General features: G+C 70.3%; 1 protein-coding gene across 1 annotated transcript; it reads right to left on the bottom strand.

The window, feature by feature from the left end:
• Window positions 1–721: 721 nt before the first annotated feature.
• Window positions 722–18,837, bottom strand: SKIC2 (SKI2 subunit of superkiller complex). The gene is given in 33 exon segments (XM_082499758.1): window positions 722–944; window positions 1,665–1,805; window positions 2,460–2,629; window positions 2,632–2,677; window positions 3,240–3,350; window positions 3,437–3,647; window positions 4,148–4,275; window positions 4,784–4,796; window positions 4,799–4,959; window positions 5,462–5,566; window positions 6,229–6,367; window positions 9,827–9,828; window positions 9,830–9,964; window positions 10,047–10,165; window positions 10,736–10,847; window positions 11,040–11,150; window positions 11,658–11,870; window positions 12,530–12,629; window positions 13,316–13,462; window positions 14,048–14,154; window positions 14,233–14,317; window positions 14,411–14,557; window positions 15,107–15,252; window positions 15,770–15,901; window positions 15,972–16,146; window positions 16,366–16,432; window positions 16,555–16,629; window positions 16,704–16,755; window positions 16,758–16,820; window positions 16,931–17,048; window positions 17,596–17,705; window positions 18,114–18,235; window positions 18,807–18,837. Coding segments are annotated over 33 exon segments (3,783 nt in total). The 5' UTR covers window positions 18,826–18,837; the 3' UTR covers window positions 722–743.
• Between the last annotated feature and the right edge of the window lie 67 nt (window positions 18,838–18,904).

Genomic DNA, 18,904 nt, shown 5'->3' with positions numbered 1-18,904 from the left:
CGTGGCTTATTCAAGGAGGCGTGGCTTATTCAAGGGGCAGTTGGCGTGAATAGGCGGGGCTTGCGCGAAAGGGCGGGGCTTTCTTAAAGGGACAGCGCTCTTCAGCGGCTGTGGGGGGAATGGGGGAAACCATGTGGGCGATGGGGGGATGGACTGACCCATGTGGGGCAATGGGGGGATGGACTGACCCATATGGGGGTATAGGGGGGGATGGACTGACCCATGTGGGGCGATGGGGGGATGGACTGACCCATATGGGGGTATAGGGGGGACGGACTGACCCATGTGGGGTATAGGGGGGGATGGACTGACCCATATAGGGGCATGGGGGGGGCGGACTGACCCATGTGGGGTATAGGGGGGGATGGACTGACCCATGTGGGGCGATGGGGGGACGGACTGACCCATGTGGGGTATAGGGGGGGATGGACTGACCCATGTGGGGTATAGGGGGGGATGGACTGACCCATATAGGGGCATGGGGGGGGCGGACTGGCCCATGTGGGGTATAGGGGGGGATGGACTGACCCATGTGGGGCGATGGGGGGACGGACTGACCCATGTGGGGTATAGGGGGGGATGGACTGACCCATGTGGGGTATAGGGGGGGATGGACTGACCCATATAGGGGCATGGGGGGGGCGGACTGGCCCATGTGGGGCGATGGGGGGGACGGACCAACCCACTCGGGGGTGCGGGGGGACAGACTGACCCACGCGGTGCGAGGGGGGAGCGCGGAGCCTTTATTGGGTGTAGAGACTGGCGGCGAAGACGATGTCGCGCTTGATCATGGTGGAGGCGGCCTCCATCTTGGCGGCCAGCGCCGGCTCCCCCACCAGCCGCGCCGCCTGCCGCACCTCCCGGCACGTCTCCTCCAGGCGCTGGATGCACCGCACCACCGCCCCCTCCTGCACCCCCGGCGGGCGGGCGATGTCCGCGAAGGGCTGCGGGGACGGGGGGGGCTCAGCGGGGGGGGGGGGGCACCCAGGGTGGGACGGGGGGGGGCACAGGGGGGACCCCAGGATGGGACATGGGGGGATGAGGGGGACGAGGGAAGAGGGGGGACCCCAGGGTGGGATACGGGGGGGGACTGAGGGGATGAGGGAATGGGGGGACCAGGGACCGGGGGGGACCCCAAGAGGGGACATGGGGGGACTGGGGGGAGCAGGGATGGGGGGGACCAGAAAAACCCCAGAGATGGGATATGGGGGGACGAGGGGGGAGCAGGGACCGGGGGACCCCAAGAGGGGACATGGGGGGACTGGAGGGGACGGGGGGGGACAAGGGAAGGGGGGAGCCCAGGGATGGGGGGGGGAAAAGGGACAGGGGGGAGCCCGGGATGGGATATAGGGGGGTCTGGGGGGGACAAGGGAATTTGGGAGCCCAGGGATGGGGGGGACCGGGGGACCCCAGGATGGGACATGAGGGGGATGGGGGGGTCCCCATGGGTCTTGGGGGTCCCAGAGGGTGCTGGGGGGGCCATGGGGGTCTCAAGGGGGTCATAGCTGTGCTGGGGGTCCCGGGGGGTCCTGGAGGGGGTCATGGGGGTCTTCTGGGGGCGCTGGGGGGGTTCTGGGTGGTCCCAGAGGGTCCCTGGGGGATCATGGGGGTCTCAGGGGGTCCCGGGGGGCGCTGGGGGTCGCGGGGGGTCGCGGGGGTCTCACCATGCCGCGGGCCCACTCGTAGACCACCTCGACGAGGCCGAAGCCGAACTGGCGGACGAAGTCGTCGGCGCTCTGCCCGAGGCCGCACTCCTCCTGCAGCCGCCCCACGCGCTGCGCCACCGCCACCACCCGCTCCACCCCCTGGGGGGCACCGGGGGGACACCCCCGCGTCAGCGCCCCCCCCGCACCAGGGACCCCCCGGCTGGGGGACGCTGGGCTCTGCCACCCCCCCAATTCGGGCTCTGCCCCCCCCAAAGTCCCCGAGACCCCAACATCTGGGCAGCCCCGATGTCCGGGACCCCCCAGTGCCCCCCACAGCCCCCGAGACCCCCATATCTGGGGGATGCCAATGTCTGGGACCCCCCTCTGCCCACAGCCCCCCACCCTGAGGGACCCCAACCTCCAGTGCCCCCACAGCCCCCCCAAAGCCCCCAAGACCCCAATACCTGGCAAACCCTAGGGTCTGGGACCCCCCAGTGCCCCCCCCAGCCCCCCCAAATCCCCAGAGACCCCCATATCTGGGGGATGCCAATGCCTGGGACCCCCCTCTGCCCCACAGCCCCCCACCCTGAGGGACCCCAACCTCCAGTGCCCCCCACAGCCCCCCCAAAGCCCCCAAGACCCCAATACCTGGCAAACCCTAGGGTCTGTGACCCCCCAGTGCCCCCCCCAGCCCCCCCAAAGCCCCAGAGACCCCCATATCTGGCAGCCCTGGGGTCTGGGACCCCCCGAGCCCCCCCAGATCCCCAGGGACCCCGCTACGGAGGTGCCCCCCCCCCCTCCTCCCCCCGGTACCTGCTGGAGGGGGGGGGGCAGCTGCGGGGGGGGCTCCCCCCGTCCCGGGCAGACCATGCAGGAGAGGAGGGCGACGCTCTCCTCGGGGCGCAGGGGGGCCAGCGCGTTCCCCAGGAGCAGCTCCGTCAGCACCAGCTCGTGGGCACTCAGCAGCGCCGCCACGCGCCCCCCAGCGCCACCGACCCCCCCGGGCCCACGTAGCCCAGCGCACGCAGCACCTGCGGGGGGGGACACCGTCGGGGGGGATATGGGGGGGATATGGGGGGGATATGGGGGGACAGGGGCACGGGGGGGGGTCAGCCTGTCCATGTAACCCGGCGCACACAGCACCTGAGGGGGGGGGGACGTGCTGTCGGGGGGGAGGGGGGGCGGGGGGGGGAATATGGGGGCACAGGGGGGGACATGGGGATGGGGGGCACAAGGGGGAGCAGGGAGAGAGGGGGGAGAGGGGGGACACGGGGGAGTGGGGGGACCGGGGGAATGGGGGGGGATATGGGGATGGGGGGGGACACGGGGGGATGGGGGGGGGGGGACACGGGGGGGGGGTGGGAGAACCAGGGGAATGGGGGGGACACAGGGGAATGGGGGGGGGACACATGGGGATGGGGGGGACAGGGGGATGGGGGGACACACGGGGGATGACATGGGGGGACGACACGGGGGGACAGAGGGGATGTGGGGACGGGGGGGACATGGGGGCGGATGGGGGGGTCCCAGGGGACACGGGGGGGGTCCCCAGGGGATATGGGGGGGGGGACACACGAGGGGGGGCACACGCACGGCCACGCGCTGGTGGTACTCGGGCAGCAGCGTGAGGGACTGGTCGGACAGCAGGAACTGGAGATGCTCCAGTTGCTCCAGCAGCTCCTGCCGGGCGGCGTACTGGGCGTACTGGGGAGGGGGGGGGGACAGCGGGAGGTGAGGGGGGCGGGGGCGCTCCGAGCGACCCCCCCGGCCCCCCCAGTGCCTCCCAGTACCTGCTGGGGGGAAGCGGGGGCTGTGGACGCAGCGGAAGGAGCCCAGTGTGGCCGCCAGGCTGCGGGCGCGGGCGGCCGCCTCCACCGCGGGGGGTCGCGCAGCTGCAGGGCCCCCACCGGGTCGAGCAGGGGGAGCCCCCCCGGGGACCCCCCCGCCAGCCGGGCCAGCTCCTGCACCGCCGCCCCCACCGCCGGCCCGGGGGGGCACTGCCTGGGGGGGAATGGGGGGGTGGGGGGGGTGGGGGGCAGCCCCTGGGACCCCCCCGAGACCGCCACCCCCCCCCCCCCCCGTACGGGGACCTGGAACTGGGAGAGACCCCTCAGGGGACCCCCCCACCCCAGAGACCCCCCCGGGACCCCCACAGCCCCATAAACTCCCCTGACCCCCCCCAGGGACCCCCCCACCTCCAGAGACCCCCCCCGACCCCCCCACAGACCCATAAACTCCCCCGACCCCCCCCAGGGACCCCCCCACCCCCGGAGACCCCCCGACACCCCCCAGGGACCCCAAAACCCCCCCAAGGACCCCCCCAGGACCCCAAACCACCCCCCCAGGACCTCAAACACCCACCAAGGACATCCCACCCCCCACAAAGAACCCCCCAGGGACCCCCCCGGGACCCCAACACCCCCCCCAGACCCCCCATAACCCCCCTGGGACCCCAAAACTCCCCAGTGACCCCCCCGGTGCCCCCCCCCCGTATGCCCCACCTGCGGGGGGGCCCCTGGCGGGGGCGCAGCTCCTGCAGCAGCTTTTCGGGGTTCACCCGCAGCGTTTTGGCCGTGACCCCCCCCGATGTCCTCCGGCCGCAGCTTCTCCAGCGCGTGGCCGCAGGCGCCTGGGGGGAGGGGGGGGGGGGGCACAAGTGTTGGGGACCCCCCCCAACCCCCCCCCGGCGCATTCCACCCCAGAAGGGACCCCCAAATCCCCCCCTAGAGGTACACAGGCGTCGGGGACCCCCCCTGATCCCACCTCAGGGAGTTCCCCCCCCAAAAGGACCCCCCCAGAGGGGACCCAGATGTCCCGGAGACCCCCAAACCCCCCCAGAGGGCACCCAGATGTCTGGGACCCCCCCCAGAAGGGACCCAGGACCCCCCACCCCCCCAGAGAGGACCCAGGCATCCAGGGACCCCCCCAGGGGATCCCCCCCTCCCCCAGAAGGGACCCCCACACCCCCCCCCCCCCCCCAGAGGGCACCTAGAAGTCTGGGACCCCCCAAACTGCCCCCCCAAGAAGGCACCCAAGTGCCCAGGGACCCCCCAACCCCCCCAGAAGGGACCCAGGACCCCCCCCCCCCCAGAGGGGACCCAGGTTTGGGGACCCCCCCCGTCCCCCCCGGTGCAGACCCTCGGGCACGAAGAGGCGGGTGAGCAGCAGGTCCTCGGGGTAGGGGACATCGGGGGGGGCCCCGTCCCCGGGGGGGCGTCCTTGTCGCCGGGGGGGCCCCCTCCCCCTCCCCCTCGGGGGGGGTCTCACACAGCACCAGTGCGGTGAAGGAGCGGCCGCAGCCCTCGGGGGTCACCTGGGGGGGGGGGGGGGGGACAGGGGGTGAGGGGGGGCTGGGGTGGGGGGGACCCCATGGGGGGGTCCTCATATTGGGGGGGGGGGATGGAGGGGATTTAGGGGGGGATTGGGTTGGGGGGGGGTAAATGGGGGGGTTGGGGGGGAGGACCCCCATGGGAGGGTCCTCATATTGGGGGGGGATAGGGGGGATTTGGGGGGTTGGGGCGGGGGGGGGGGAATGCTCCAGGGGGGGGCCTCGTGTTGGGGGGGGCGGGGAGGGGGGATTGGGGTGTTCGGAGGGGTCTGGGGGGGATTAAGGGGGGTTGGGGCATTCTGGGGGGGGTTGGGGGGATTTGGGGGGGTAAAGGGGGGGTTAGTGGGGGGGATTTTGGGGGGGTGAGTGGAGGGAAATTGGGGGTTTGGGGGCTTTGAGGGTGTTTTGTGGGGGGTCGGGGTGTGTGTTGGAGGGGGGGTGGGTGGGTGGGTGGGGGGGGTGTTTTTTGGGGGGGGGGGGGGCGTACCTGGAGCAGCACCCCCAGGGCGTTGCGGTGCCGGGGGGTGCAGACCACCACCACCCTCCCGGGGCTCAGCGCCCGCAGCCCCCCCACGGACTCGGCCAGGCGCCGCTGCGGGGACCCCCGTCAGGCACTGCCCCCCCACTGCCCCCAACGACCCCCCACACCCCCCCAGGAGCCCCCAGTGTCCCCAAAGACCCCCGCACCCCCCCAGTGTCCCCAGGACCCCCCCAGATGCCCCCCAGTATCTCCAGCCCCCCCCCAAAAATGTCCCTAAGCCCCCCAAGACGCTCCCACCCCCCCCAATGTCCCCAGAGACCCCTCAGATGCCCCCCAGTGCCCCCCCCAGTGCCCCAGCGACCCCCAAGACACCCCCAGTGCCCCCCCACTGTCCCCAGTGCCCCCAGTGCCCCCCCAGTGTCCCCAGCGACCCCCAAGACACCCCCAGTGCCCCCCCAATGTCCCCAGTGCCCCCAGTGCCCCCCCAGTGTCCCCAGCGACCCCCAAGACACCCCCAGTGCCCCCCCCACTGTCCCCAGTGCCCCCCCAGTGTCCCCAGCGACCCCCAAGACACTCCCAGTGCCCCCCCAATGTCCCCAGTGCCCCCCCCAGTGACCCCCAAGACACCCCCAGTGCCATCCCCAGTGCCCCCCCATGTCCCCAGAGACCCCTCAGATGCCCCCCCCCCCCAGTGCCCCCAGTGACCCCCAAGACGCCCCCAGTGCCCCCCGGGACCCCTCAGATGTCCCCCAGTGCCCCCAGTGCCCCCCCACCTGCAGCAGCCCCCGCGCGCGGCGCAGTTCGGTGACGGTGCGGTGGTACTGGGGGAGGTCGGCCATGGCCCCCCCCGGCTCCGGCTCTCCCAGTGCCGCCAGTGCCCTCCGCAGCTCCGCCACGCGCCGCTCCCTGCGCCTGCGCACGGGGGCCCCCGCGTCACCAGTGCCCCCAGTACCGTACTGGGGCATCACCAGTGTCACCAGCGTCCCCCAGTAGCATTACTGGGGTGCCTCCAGGTGCCCCAGTCCCCATATTGGGGAGTCCTCAGGTGGGCCCATTATCATACTGGGGTGGCTCCAGGTAACCAGTATCCCCCAGTATCCTCCTACTGGAATGTCACTGGGCCCTCCAGTCCCATACTGGGGTGTCCCCAGGTCCCCAGTCCCATACTGGGGCGTCCCCAGGTCACCAGTGCCCCCAGTCCCATACTGGGGTGTCCCTGCATCCTCCAGTCCCATACTGGGGCGTCCCCAGGTCACCAGTGCCCCCAGTCCCATACTGGGGTGTCCCTGCATCCTCCAGTCCCATACTGGGGCGTCCCCGGGTCACCAGTGCCCCCAGTCCCATACTGGGGTGTCCCTGCATCCTCCAGTCCCATACTGGGGTCTCCCCGGGTCACCAGTGCCCCCAGTCCCATACTGGGGTGTCCCTGCATCCTCCAGTCCCATACTGGGGTCTCCCCAGGTCACCAGTGCCCCCCAGTCCCATACTGGGGCGTCCCCAGGTCACCAGTGCCCCCCAGTCCCCATCCTGGGGTGTCCCTGCATCCTCCAGTCCCATACTGGGGTCTCCCCGGGTCACCAGTGCCCCCCAGTCCCATACTGGGGTGTCCCTGCATCCTCCAGTCCCATACTGGGGTGTCCCCGGGTCACCAGTGCCCCCCAGTCCCATACTGGGGTGTCCCCAGGTCCCCCACTCCCATACTGGGGCATCCCCAGGTCACCAGTGCCCCCAGTCCCATACTGGGGTGTCCCTGCATCCTCCAGTCCCATACTGGGGCGTCCCCGGGTCACCAGTGCCCCCAGTCCCATACTGGGGTGTCCCTGCATCCTCCAGTCCCATACTGGGGCATCCCTGGGTCACCAGTGCCCCCCAGTCCCATACTGGGGCGTCCCCGGGTCACCAGTGCCCCCCAGTCCCATACTGGGGCATCCCCGGGTCACCAGTGCCCCCCAGTCCCATACTGGGGCGTCCCCAAGTCACCAGTGCCCCCAGTCCCATACTGGGGTGTCCCTGCATCCTCCAGTCCCATACTGGGGTCTCCCCGGCTCACCAGTGCCCCCAGTCCCATACTGGGGTGTCCCTGCATCCTCCAGTCCCATACTGGGGTCTCCCCGGGTCACCAGTGCCCCCCACTCCCATACTGGGGCGTCCCCAGGTCACCAGTGCCCCCAGTCCCCATACTGGGTGTCCCTGCATCCTCCAGTCCCATACTGGGGCATCCCCGGGTCACCAGTGCCCCCCAGTCCCATACTGGGGCGTCCCTGCATCCTCCAGTCCCATACTGGGGCGTCCCCGGGTCACCAGTGCCCCCAGTCCCCATCCTGGGGTGCCCCTGCATCCTCCAGTCCCATACTGGGGTCTCCCCGGGTCACCAGTGCCCCCCAGTCCCATACTGGGGTGTCCCTGCATCCTCCAGTCCCATACTGGGGTCTCCCCGGGTCACCAGTGCCCCCCACTCCCATACTGGGGCGTCCCCAGGTCACCAGTGCCCCCAGTCCCCATACTGGGGTGTCCCTGCATCCTCCAGTCCCATACTGGGGCGTCCCCGGGTCACCAGTGCCCCCCACTCCCATACTGGGGCGTCCCCAGGTCACCAGTGCCCCCAGTCCCCATACTGGGGTGTCCCTGCATCCTCCAGTCCCATACTGGGGCGTCCCCGGGTCACCAGTGCCCCCCAGTCCCATACTGGGGCGTCCCCGGGTCACCAGTGCCCCCAGTCCCATACTGGGGTGTCCCTGCATCCTCCAGTCCCATACTGGGGCGTCCCCGGGTCACCAGTGCCCCCAGTCCCATACTGGGGTGTCCCTGCATCCTCCAGTCCCATACTGGGGCGTCCCCGGGTCACCAGTGCCCCCAGTCCCCATACTGGGGTGTCCCTGCATCCTCCAGTCCCATACTGGGGCATCCCCGGGTCACCAGTGCCCCCCAGTCCCATACTGGGGTGTCCCCAGGTCCCCCACTCCCATACTGGGGCATCCCCAGGTCACCAGTGCCCCCAGTCCCATACTGGGGTGTCCCTGCATCCTCCAGTCCCATACTGGGGCATCCCCGGGTCACCAGTGCCCCCCACTCCCATACTGGGGCGTCCCCAGGTCACCAGTGCCCCCAGTCCCCATACTGGGGTGTCCCTGCATCCTCCAGTCCCATACTGGGGCGTCCCCGGGTCACCAGTGCCCCCCAGTCCCATACTGGGGCGTCCCCAGGTCACCAGTGCCCCCAGTCCCATACTGGGGTGTCCCTGCGTCCTCCAGTCCCATACTGTGGTGTCCCAGGGCCACCAGTATCCCCCAGTTCTATACTGGGGCATCCCCGGGTCACCAGTGCCCCCAGTCCCATACTGGGGCGTCCCTGGGTCACCAGTGCCCCCAGTCCCATACTGGGGTGTCCCTGCATCCCCCACTCCCATACTGGGGCGTCCCCAGGTCACCAGTGCCCCCCAGTCCCATACTGGGGTGTCCCTGTATCCTCCAGTCCCATACTGGGGTGTCCCCAGGTCACCAGTGCCCCCCAGTCCCATACTGGGGTGTCCCTGCATCCTCCAGTCCCATACTGGGGCGTCCCCGGGTCACCAGTGCCCCCCAGTCCCATACTGGGGCGTCCCCGGGTCACCAGTGCCCCCAGTCCCATACTGGGGTGTCCCTGCATCCTCCAGTCCCATACTGGGGCGTCCCCGGGTCACCAGTGCCCCCAGTCCCCATCCTGGGGTGTCCCTGCATCCTCCAGTCCCATACTGGGGTCTCCCCGGGTCACCAGTGCCCCCCAGTCCCATACTGGGGTGTCCCTGCATCCTCCAGTCCCATACTGGGGTCTCCCCGGCTCACCAGTGCCCCCAGTCCCCATACTGGGGTGTCCCTGCATCCTCCAGTCCCATACTGGGGTCTCCCCGGGTCACCAGTGCCCCCAGTCCCATACTGGGGTGTCCCCAGGTCCCCCACTCCCATACTGGGGCGTCCCCAGGTCACCAGTGCCCCCAGTCCCATACTGGGGTGTCCCTGCATCCTCCAGTCCCATACTGCGTGTTCCCAGGGCCACCAGTATCCCCCAGTCCCATACTGGGGCGTCCCCGGGTCACCAGTGCCCCCAGTCCCATACTGGGGGTGTCCCTGCATCCTCCAGTCCCATACTGGGGCGTCCCCGGGTCACCAGTATCCCCCAGTCCCATACTGGGGTCTCCCCGGCTCACCAGTGCCCCCAGTCCCATCCTGGGGTGTCCCTGCATCCTCCAGTCCCATACTGGGGCGTCCCCAGGTCCCCCACTCCCATACTGGGGCGTCCCCAGGTCACCAGTGCCCCCAGTCCCATCCTGGGGTGTGCCACCACGGGGGGAGCCGCCCCCGTCCCCCCCTGTCCCCCCCCCCCCCCCCCCCGTACCGGGGCCTCGCGGCGCAGGGGGAACTCGGAGAAGCTGCGCCGCATCATGTCCTCGACGCGCAGCGCCTGCGCCCGCAGCAGGTTGAGGATCATGGAGTAGGTGAGGCGGAACTGCGACTGCAGACGCGTGGGGCGGCCCTGGGGGGGGCGGGGGGCGTGAGGGGGGGCGCGAGGGGGGCGCCCCCGTGGGGACAGCGCGGGGACGGGGAGGGGGACCCACCAGCATCATGCGGTGCAGATCGGCCATCTCGGGGACGGCGCCTTTGCAGAGGATGATGACGGTGCCGGTGGAGTCCAGCCCGCGCCGCCCCGCGCGCCCCGACATCTGCACGTACTCCCCTGGGGAGTCGGGGGAGGGGGGCTGAGACCCACACGCTGCCCCACGGCGCCCACACCTGCGCATACACCCGCGGAGGGACGCGGAGGGAGCGGACACCAAGACCCTAAAAGCCGCCCTATGGGGACCCACAGCCCCCTAGCTGCCCCACAGCTGCCCCACGGCGCTCACGCTGCCCCACGGCACCCACAGCTACGCATACATCCATAGGGAGACACGCAGGGGACATCCATAGGGAGACACACAGGGGACAGCCACAGGAACCCTAAAAGCTGCCCCACAGACCCATGGCTGCCCCACGGCACTCACTTTGCCCCACAGCACCCACATCTGCACGTACGTACGCACAGGGGACAGACACCAAGACCCTAAAAGCCACCCCATGGCAACCCACAGACCCATAGCTGCCCCACAACCCCAAGGCTGCCCCATAGCACCCACCCTGCCCCACGGCACCCACACCTACATGTACATCTCTGTAGTTACACACAAGGAACAACCATGGGATGGGCACCAAGACCCTAAACGCCGCCCCGCGGTGCCCCATGGCCGCCCCACGGCCGCCCCCTCACCGGGCAGGAGGTCGCGGAAGTTGTTGCCGTCGTGTTTGCGGATGGAGTCGAAGACGACGGTGCGCGCCGGCATGTTCACCCCCATGGCGAAGGTCTCGGTGGCGAACAGCACCTGTGGGGCCGGAGGAGAGATGTGGGGCAGCGTTAGAGGGGGGATGATAGCGACACGCCGTGGGGCAGCGCAGCCCCACAGCGGGGCAGGACACCGCAGCCCCACGTGCAGACGCAGCACCTCCCACGTAGCCCCACAGCAAGTGGGTTCCCCCCAGCCCCACGGCTGCCCCACAGCTGCCCCACGGCGTACCTTGACCAGCCCTTGGCTGAAGAGCATCTCCACCACCTCCTTGAGCAGGGGCAGCACCCCGCTGTGGTGCACCCCAATGCCGCGCTGCAGCAGCTCCCCCATGTGCACCACCTTTGGGGGGGGGGGGGAACGTGGGGGGCAGTGGCCCCACAGCCCCCCAGCACCGCCCCACGGACCCCCACCCACTTCCCAGAGCCCCCCATATCCCTTTCCAGCCCCCCCAATGCCTCAAGCCCCCCTCCAGTGCCCCCCCAGACCCCCAAGACCCCCCCGCAGGCCCCACATCACCCCCCGAGAACCCCCCTACATCCCTTCCGGCTCCTCACATCCCCTCCAGCCCCCCCGGACCTCCCTAGGTCCCTTCTACGCCCCCTACAGCCCCCCCCCAATCTCTCCGGCCCCCGACAACCCCCCAAGACCCCCTACACTCCTTCCAGACCCCCCCATCCCTCCCAGCCCCCCTGGCCCCCCCCCATCCCTTCCAACCCTCCCCCGAGCCCCCCACATCCCTTCCAGAAACCCCCACGGCCCTCGAAGACCCCCCGAACCCCCTCACATCCCTTCCGGCCCCCCCCAGAGCCTCCCCCTGCCCCACAAGCCCCCCCGAGCCCCCCGGACCTGGGGCAGGCGGCGGTCGGAGCCGCGGAGGCGCGCGAGGCAGCGCTGCAGGAAGAGGCGGATGCGGGCGCGCTCGGCGCTGCTGACCAGGTCGGAGGCGCTCAGGGCGGCAGCGTGGTCGTCGCAGCGCCCGCGCGAGAAGGTGAAGGCCACCACGGGCAGCTGCCCCCGCTCCCGCAGCAGCCCCAGCAGCGCCCCCCACACCGCCCGCTCCTGGGGGGCGCGGAGGGGTGAGGGGGGGCACCAACCCCGCAACACCCCCTGACCCCCCCTGTGCCCCCCACAGCACACCCAAAACCTCCCAGTCCCCCCCACAGCGCCACACACCCCATAGCACCCCCCAAACCCCCCCACTTCCCCCATAGCACCCCCCAACCCCCCTGTGCCCCCCACAGCGCCACACACCCCATAGCACCCCCCAAACCCCCCCACTTCCCCATAGCACCCCCAACCCCCCTGTGCCCCCCACAGTGCCACACACCCCATAGAACCCCCCAAACCCCCCTGTGCCCCCCACAGCACCACACACCCCATAGCACCCCCCCAAACCCCCCCACTTCCCCCATAGCACCCCGCCAACCCCCCTGTGCCCCCCATAGCGCCACACACCCCATAGCACCCCCAAACCCCCCCACTTCCCCCATAGCACCCCCCCAACCCCCCTGTGCCCCCATAGCAGCTCCCAAATCCCCTGTGCCCCCCACAGCATCACACACCCCATAGAACCCCCCCTAAACCCCCCAGTTCCCCCCCACACCGTCACACACCCCATAGCAGCCCCCAAGCTTCCACACGCACCCCCCACAGCATCAGCAGCCCCACAGCAGCCCCTTCAGCCCCCCAAGTGCCCCCCCCGGCCCCACAGCCCTGACCTGCCCGGGGCCGGTGCCCCCCATGGTGGGTTGTTTGGCCCCGAAGGTCTGCGCGTGTTTGCTGGTTCGCTCCTTCTTGGCCTCCACAGCCGCGTAGTATCTGTGGGGCAGAGGGAGATGTGGGGCTGGAGGAGGCGGGGGGGGACTTGAGGGCTGGTGAGACCCATAACCCCCTCCCCCCCTTCTGGCACCAGCGAGGATGGCGACGGGGAAAGGTGGAGCCGAGGGGTGCGGGACCTCTATGGGGCCAGTTGTGGGGCCAGCTATGGGGCAGGACCCACTCAGAAGCATGTAAAACACTGCTATGGGGCGGGCTATGGGGCAGAGCTCACTTAGGACTGTGTAGTATGTCTCTGTGGGGCTGGCTATAGGGCAGGGCCTGCTCAGGGCTGTGTGGGATCCCTCTATGGGGCTGCCTATGGGGTGGGGGTGGTTATGGGGCTGTGTGTATCCCCTCTATGGGGTTGGCTATGGGGCAGGGGTGGCGAAGGGGCTACATGTGACCCCTCCGTGGGGCTGGCTATGGGGCAGAGCCCACTCAGGGTTTGTGGGAGCCCTCTATAGGTCTGGCTATAGGGCAGGACCCACTCAGGGCTACGTGGGGCCCTTCTATGGGGCTGGATATGGGACAGAGATGGCTATAGGGCTGCGTGGCACCTCTCTATGGGGCTGGCTATGGGGCAGAGCTGTGTAGGAGCACCCTAAGGTCTCTACAGCAGCAACATCGAGACCCCGCCATGGCAAAGGGGGGGCCGTGGGTCGCCGTGGGGCAGCCGTGGGGCTCACCCCTGGGTGCTGAAGTTGCCGCGGGCGTCGAGGAGGAGGAAGAGCTGCGCGCGGGTGCGGGGGCTGTTCCCGGTGTAGAGGAAGTGCTCCAGCGGCACCGGGCGCTGCCGCGTGCTGATGACCCGCAGGCGCCGCCGCTTCGTGCGCCTGCCACCGGGGCGAAAGCGGGCGGAAACGGGCAAAAGTGAGCAAACCCGGGGCTCAGAGGGGGCATCGGGGCCCCCACACCCCCCTGACCCCCCATAGCGCTGCCCCATAGCGCCCCATGGTGTTCCCCCCCTTCAGAGCTGCCCCCCAACCAGTTCACAGCCCCCCCAGACCCCCAATAACCCCCCAAGGACCCCCCCCCCCCCATCCCTCCCATGATCCTCCCCAGAGATACCTCTGCCCCCCCCAGACACCCCCTAGCCCCCCAACCTCACCCCAGGGACCCCCAGCACCCCCTTAAGCCCCTCTCAGCCCCCCAGACACCCCCCAGACCCCCAACCTCACCCCCAGGACCCTCAGGACCCCCCTATAGCCCTCTCACCCCCTCCATGGACCCCCCCAGCGCCCCCCAGGCCCCCCCAAACCCACCAAGATCCCCCCCAGGTAATGCCTGAGGTACCTCCAGACACCCCACAGCCCCCCTTCAATCCCCCCAGGGATGCATTAACCCCCCCCAGAGACCCCCAGTGCCCCCTTAAGCCCCTCTCAGCCCCCCCAGGACCCCCCCAAACCCCCCCATCTTACCCGACCCACTGGGCGAACTCGAGGGCGTTGGGGATGGTGGCACTGAGCAGGATGAGCTTCACGTGCTCCGGCAGCATGATGAGCACCTCCTCCCACACCACACCGCGCTGGGGGGGGGACCAGGGGGTCGGGGGGGCCCCTAAACCCCCCGAGACCCCCCCGAGACCCCCCCGGACCCTCCTCACCTCCTCGTCGTTGATATAATGCACTTCATCGAAAACAACCCACTCCAGATCGCGGATGAGGTCGGAGCCGTTGTAAAGCATCGAGCTGGGGAGGGGGGGTACGGCGGGGGGGGCGTCTGTGAGATTTTGGGGTGGCGGGGCCCCCCCCGAGCCCCCCCCCCGCCCCGCGGGGGCTCACCGCAGGATCTCGGTGGTCATGATGAGGCAGGAGGCTTCGGGGCGCAGCTGCACGTCCCCCGTCAGCAGCCCCACGTCCCCGAACGTGGCCTTGAAATCCCGAAACTTCTGGTTGGAGAGCGCTTTGATGGGGGACGTGTAGATGGTCCTGGGGGGGGGGGCGGCAAAAAAAGGGGGGAGGGGGTCAGTATAGGGGGAGTGGGACCCCCAGGACCCCCCCCCCATGTGGAGGGAGAGGGGCGGCGGGGATGGGGGGGGCGGGAGGGAGAGGGACGGGGGGAGTCTGAGGGGGATTTGGGGCCCGGAGAGGGTTTGGGGGAGTTTGGGGGGGACCCAGAGAGGATTTGGGGGCGGGGGGGGCAGGAGGGAGAAGGACGGGGGAACGGTGAGGGGGATTTGGGGACCCCCGGGCAGGTTTGGGGCCTCCAGGGGAGATTTGAAGACACCCCAAGATTTGGGGGTCACTTGGGGGGGAGGTAGGCACTTTGGGGGACATTTTGGGGGGGTTTGAGGACCACTCCGGGGGGGTCCCCGAGGCCGAGGGGGGGTGTTGGGGACTTTGGAGGAGAGTTAAAGCTTTCGGGGACCCTCTCCCGGGTGGGGGACGCCAGCGACGGGGACAACACCGCAACTGTGCGGTGACAGCGGGAAAGGGGGTGAGGACCCCCCGGGGGGGGGGGGTGGGGGGGACCCCGACCTGGTCATGTGGCGCTGGGCCAGCGCGATGGCGTATTCGGCCACCACGGTTTTGCCGGCGGAGGTGTGGGCGGCCACCAGCAGCGAGTGCCCCCGCTCCAGGCACAGCACCGCCTGCTGCTGGAAGGGGTCCAGGGGGAACGGCCACTGCGGGGGGGCACAGCCTCAGGGGGGGTCCTCACACACACACACACCCCCCCCGGGGGTCCCCGAAGCCCCCGGAGATCCTCAAACCACCCCAAAGTCCCCAAACTGCCCCAAAAGGACCCTCTGATTCTCCCGAGGGAACCCCATCGCCCCCCATACCCACCACCACCACCATCATCGACCCCCCCCTGCCCCCAGTGCCCCCCACGTCTCAACCCCCCCCCCGAACCTCCCCCAAAGCTCCTCCCGCCCCCCAGACCCCCCCCCCCAAACCCATCTACCACCCCCAGGAGCCCCCCAAAGCCCCCCCAGACCCTCCAGCAGCCCTTTCTCCATCCCAAGCCCCCCCAGAACCCCCAGACTCCCCCCCCATATCCCAAAGCCCCCCCAACCCCTCCAAAGCCCTCCAACCCCCCCGTCCCCATCCCAAAGCCCCCCCCAACCCCCCAAAACCCCTTCCAGCCCCTTCCCAAGACCCCTTTTCCCACCCCAAAGCCCCCCCCGGACCCCCCCCCACCTTGAAGGCAGGATCGGGGACCCGCAGATGGAAGTCCTCCACGGGGGCACTGGCGTCGATGGGGACGGCCCATTCCTCCTCGGGGGGCTCCGGGGGGGCGGCGGGGGGGGCCGGGGGGGGCTCCGCCACCTCCTGGAGGGGGGGCAATAAGCCGTGAGAGGGGTGCGGGGCACAGTGGGCCCCCCCCAGTCACTGCACCCACCTTCTGCAGCAGCTCCTCCAGGCTGTCGGCGCGGCGCAGGGGGGGCGGGGGGCTGCCCCCCCCCACCGCGGGTTGGGGGGCCCCCAAGACCCCCCCGGCATCGTCCCCCCCCACCTCGAAAGCGTCCAGGGCCCCCAAAAGGCTGGAGAGGGACAGGGCCCCCCCGTTTTCACCGCTGGGGGGGGAAAGGGGTGTGAAATTAAGGGGGGGGACCGCACCGCCTTCAGAGATTCACATAGTTGTGACCCCCCCCCCCGGGATACAATCGCCACCTCCCACACCAAAATACCCCCCCAAAGGTAAAACTGCCCCCTGAGAAGCAGAAATACCCCTCTCAAGGGGTAAAAAAGCACCACCACCCCCAAATTAGGGGTGTCCCCCCCCCATCTTTCACAGCTTCATCTTACTGGAGGGTTTGTAGTCAACGCCGCACTTCAGCCCCGGGGGGGTCGTGAGTAGGTCTGAAAAGAGAACAAAAAAGGCTTAACTAACCCTAATTAGGGGGGCACCCCGAGTGCGAGCGGGGGGGTCACAAAATGGAGGGGACACCCCAAAATTTGGTGCGCGGAGGGTTATTTTGTACCAGTTTCGAAGTTGATGTCTTCCTCCTCCTCCTCGTGGGAGCGGATCTGCTCCAGGCTGGGCTCGTCCATCCCCCCTGGGGGGGCACCGGGGGGGGAGTTAGGGGGTGTGGGGGGGTCTGGGGGGGTCCGGGGGGGGGGGGGTCTTTACCTGGCCAGAAGGGGAAATTGGTGGCGCTGCCCCTCAGGCTCTGCCCGGGGGGGTCCCGGGGGGGCGCCGCAGAGACAGTGAGTTCTTGGCCGAGAGCCCCACGTGGGGCAGCAGCTCCTGCAGGGGGGGGGGGGGGACAAGAAAAAGGGGGGGGGCACAATGAGGGTCCAGAGATCCGAGAGGACACCACCCCCCCCCCCCCCCCCCGCCTGTTTTACCCCCCCCACCTCGGTGAAGCCCCGCAGGGCCCCGCTGCGGGGGTCCCGGTCGGCCCGCAGCCCCCCCGCCACCGGGGTGGGCTCCAGCGCGAAGAGGGCGCGCGGCTCCGGCGCTCGCTGCCAGCTCCTGGGGGGGACACAACGGGGACCCCCCCTCAGGGTCACCCCACGGCTCGTGGATCCCCCCCGACCCCCCCAAAACCACCACCTCACCCACTCGCGGCTGGGGCCCCCCCAAAGCCACCCCCCAGCCCGCAGACCCTCCCCAGTTCAACCAGCATTCCCCCCACAATGGTCTTGGGGACCTCCAGGGACCCCCCCCAACATAGGGACCCCCCCCAACATAAAGACCCCCCCAAACCACACAGCAGCCCCCCCAACCCCGGGACCTCCCCCATCCCTCGGACCCCCCCCCCCATTCATCCAGGCCCCCCATAACCCCCCCGTGATCTTGGGAACCCCCCCCAGAGCCACCACCCCCCCAGACCACACAGGCCCCCCTAAACCCTGGGACCCCCCACGTAGCACCCCCAAAACCCTGAGACCCCCCCCAGCTCCCCCAAAATCCTGTGAACCCCTCCCAGCCTACAGCCCCTCCCCCCAAGGCCTTAGGGACCCACTGGGAACCCCCAAACCGCACCGCCCCCCCCATGGATTTGGGGTCCCCCCCGTACCTGTGGGCCCGCTCGTGCTGGTGGGGGGGCAGCCACTCGGGGGACCCCAAAAACCGCTGCTCCAGCTCCAACACCAGCGGGGGGGCGAAGGGGGGCAGCCCCTGGGGCAGCTATGGGGGGAGGGGCAAAAGGGGGGGGTTTGGGGGTGCCCCCACCCCAAAGGGAGATATGGGGGTCCCCAAAGGTGTCCTGTGGGGGGGGGGGGGGGCACTGCATCTAAACAGGCACAGACAGAGGGGCACTCGTTGGGGGGGGGGGATCAGTAATTTTTGGGGGGGGTCATCGGGGGGGGTCACTCACAAGGGGGCGTGGCCATCAGGGGGCTCTTGGGGGGGGTCACAGCCTCTGGGAGTGTCAGGGGGGGTCACTCCCCGTGAGGGGGTCTGGGGGGGACTGTCATAGCCTGTAGGAGAGCTCAGGGGCTTCTGGGGGGGGGGGGGGGGGGGTCGCTCCCCGTGGGAGGGCCTGGGGGATTCTGGGGGGGTGTCACGCGCCGGGGGGGGGGGGAAATCACTCACGGTGGTGCGTGGCGGGGGGGTCTCGGCCCCCCCCGGGGGCCCCCGCAGCAGCTCGAAGCGCCCGGCGCAGCCCATCTCCAGCAGCGCCAGCGGCAGCTCCAGGGGCCCGCGGGGGGGCAGGGCTGGGGGGCGAGGGGGGGGTCAGGGACCCCCAGGACACCACCCCACCCCCCCCGAGCCCACCTCAGCCCCCCCATAACCCGCCCAGAGCCCCTCAGGGCCCCCAGAGGCCCATAGGCCGCCTCAGCCCCTCCCAGGACCCCCCCAGACCCCCATAGGCCCCCCCGCCCCCTACAAACCCCCCAGATCTCCCCTAGAGCCCTCCGCGACCCCCCCTCCTCACAGAACCCCCCCAGACCCCCATAGACCACCTCAGCCCTCCCCATAACACCTCGTAGAGCCCCCCAGGACACCCCCCCCCCCCCCAAGACCCGTGTGCCCCCCCCGAGCACCACAGAACACCCTCAGACCCTCCATAACGCCCCCAGAGCCCCCCCCCCAAACTCTCCCGGACCCCCATAGGCCACTGCACCCCCCCAAACCCCCCCAAACCCCCCAAGACCGCCCCAGACCCACTCATAACCGCCCCAAAGCCCCCTCCCGAGTCCCCCTCACACCCCACAAAACCCCCCCGGACCCCCAAGTTCACACCCCACACACACACCACAACCCCCCCCCCCCCCCGAGACCCACCGATCCGCTCCAGCTCCATCCCGGCGAGCAGGCCCCAGCGCCCGGGGAGCACTTCCGGGTCACGGCGCCACGGCCTTCAGCGGCGGGCGGAAGTACTG

Source organism: Vanellus vanellus (genome assembly GCF_965231255.1).
Source record: "Vanellus vanellus genome assembly, contig: SUPER_32_unloc_3, whole genome shotgun sequence".
Taxonomy (NCBI): domain Eukaryota; kingdom Metazoa; phylum Chordata; class Aves; order Charadriiformes; family Charadriidae; genus Vanellus; species Vanellus vanellus.
This window is presented reverse-complemented; position numbering and strand designations above follow the sequence as displayed.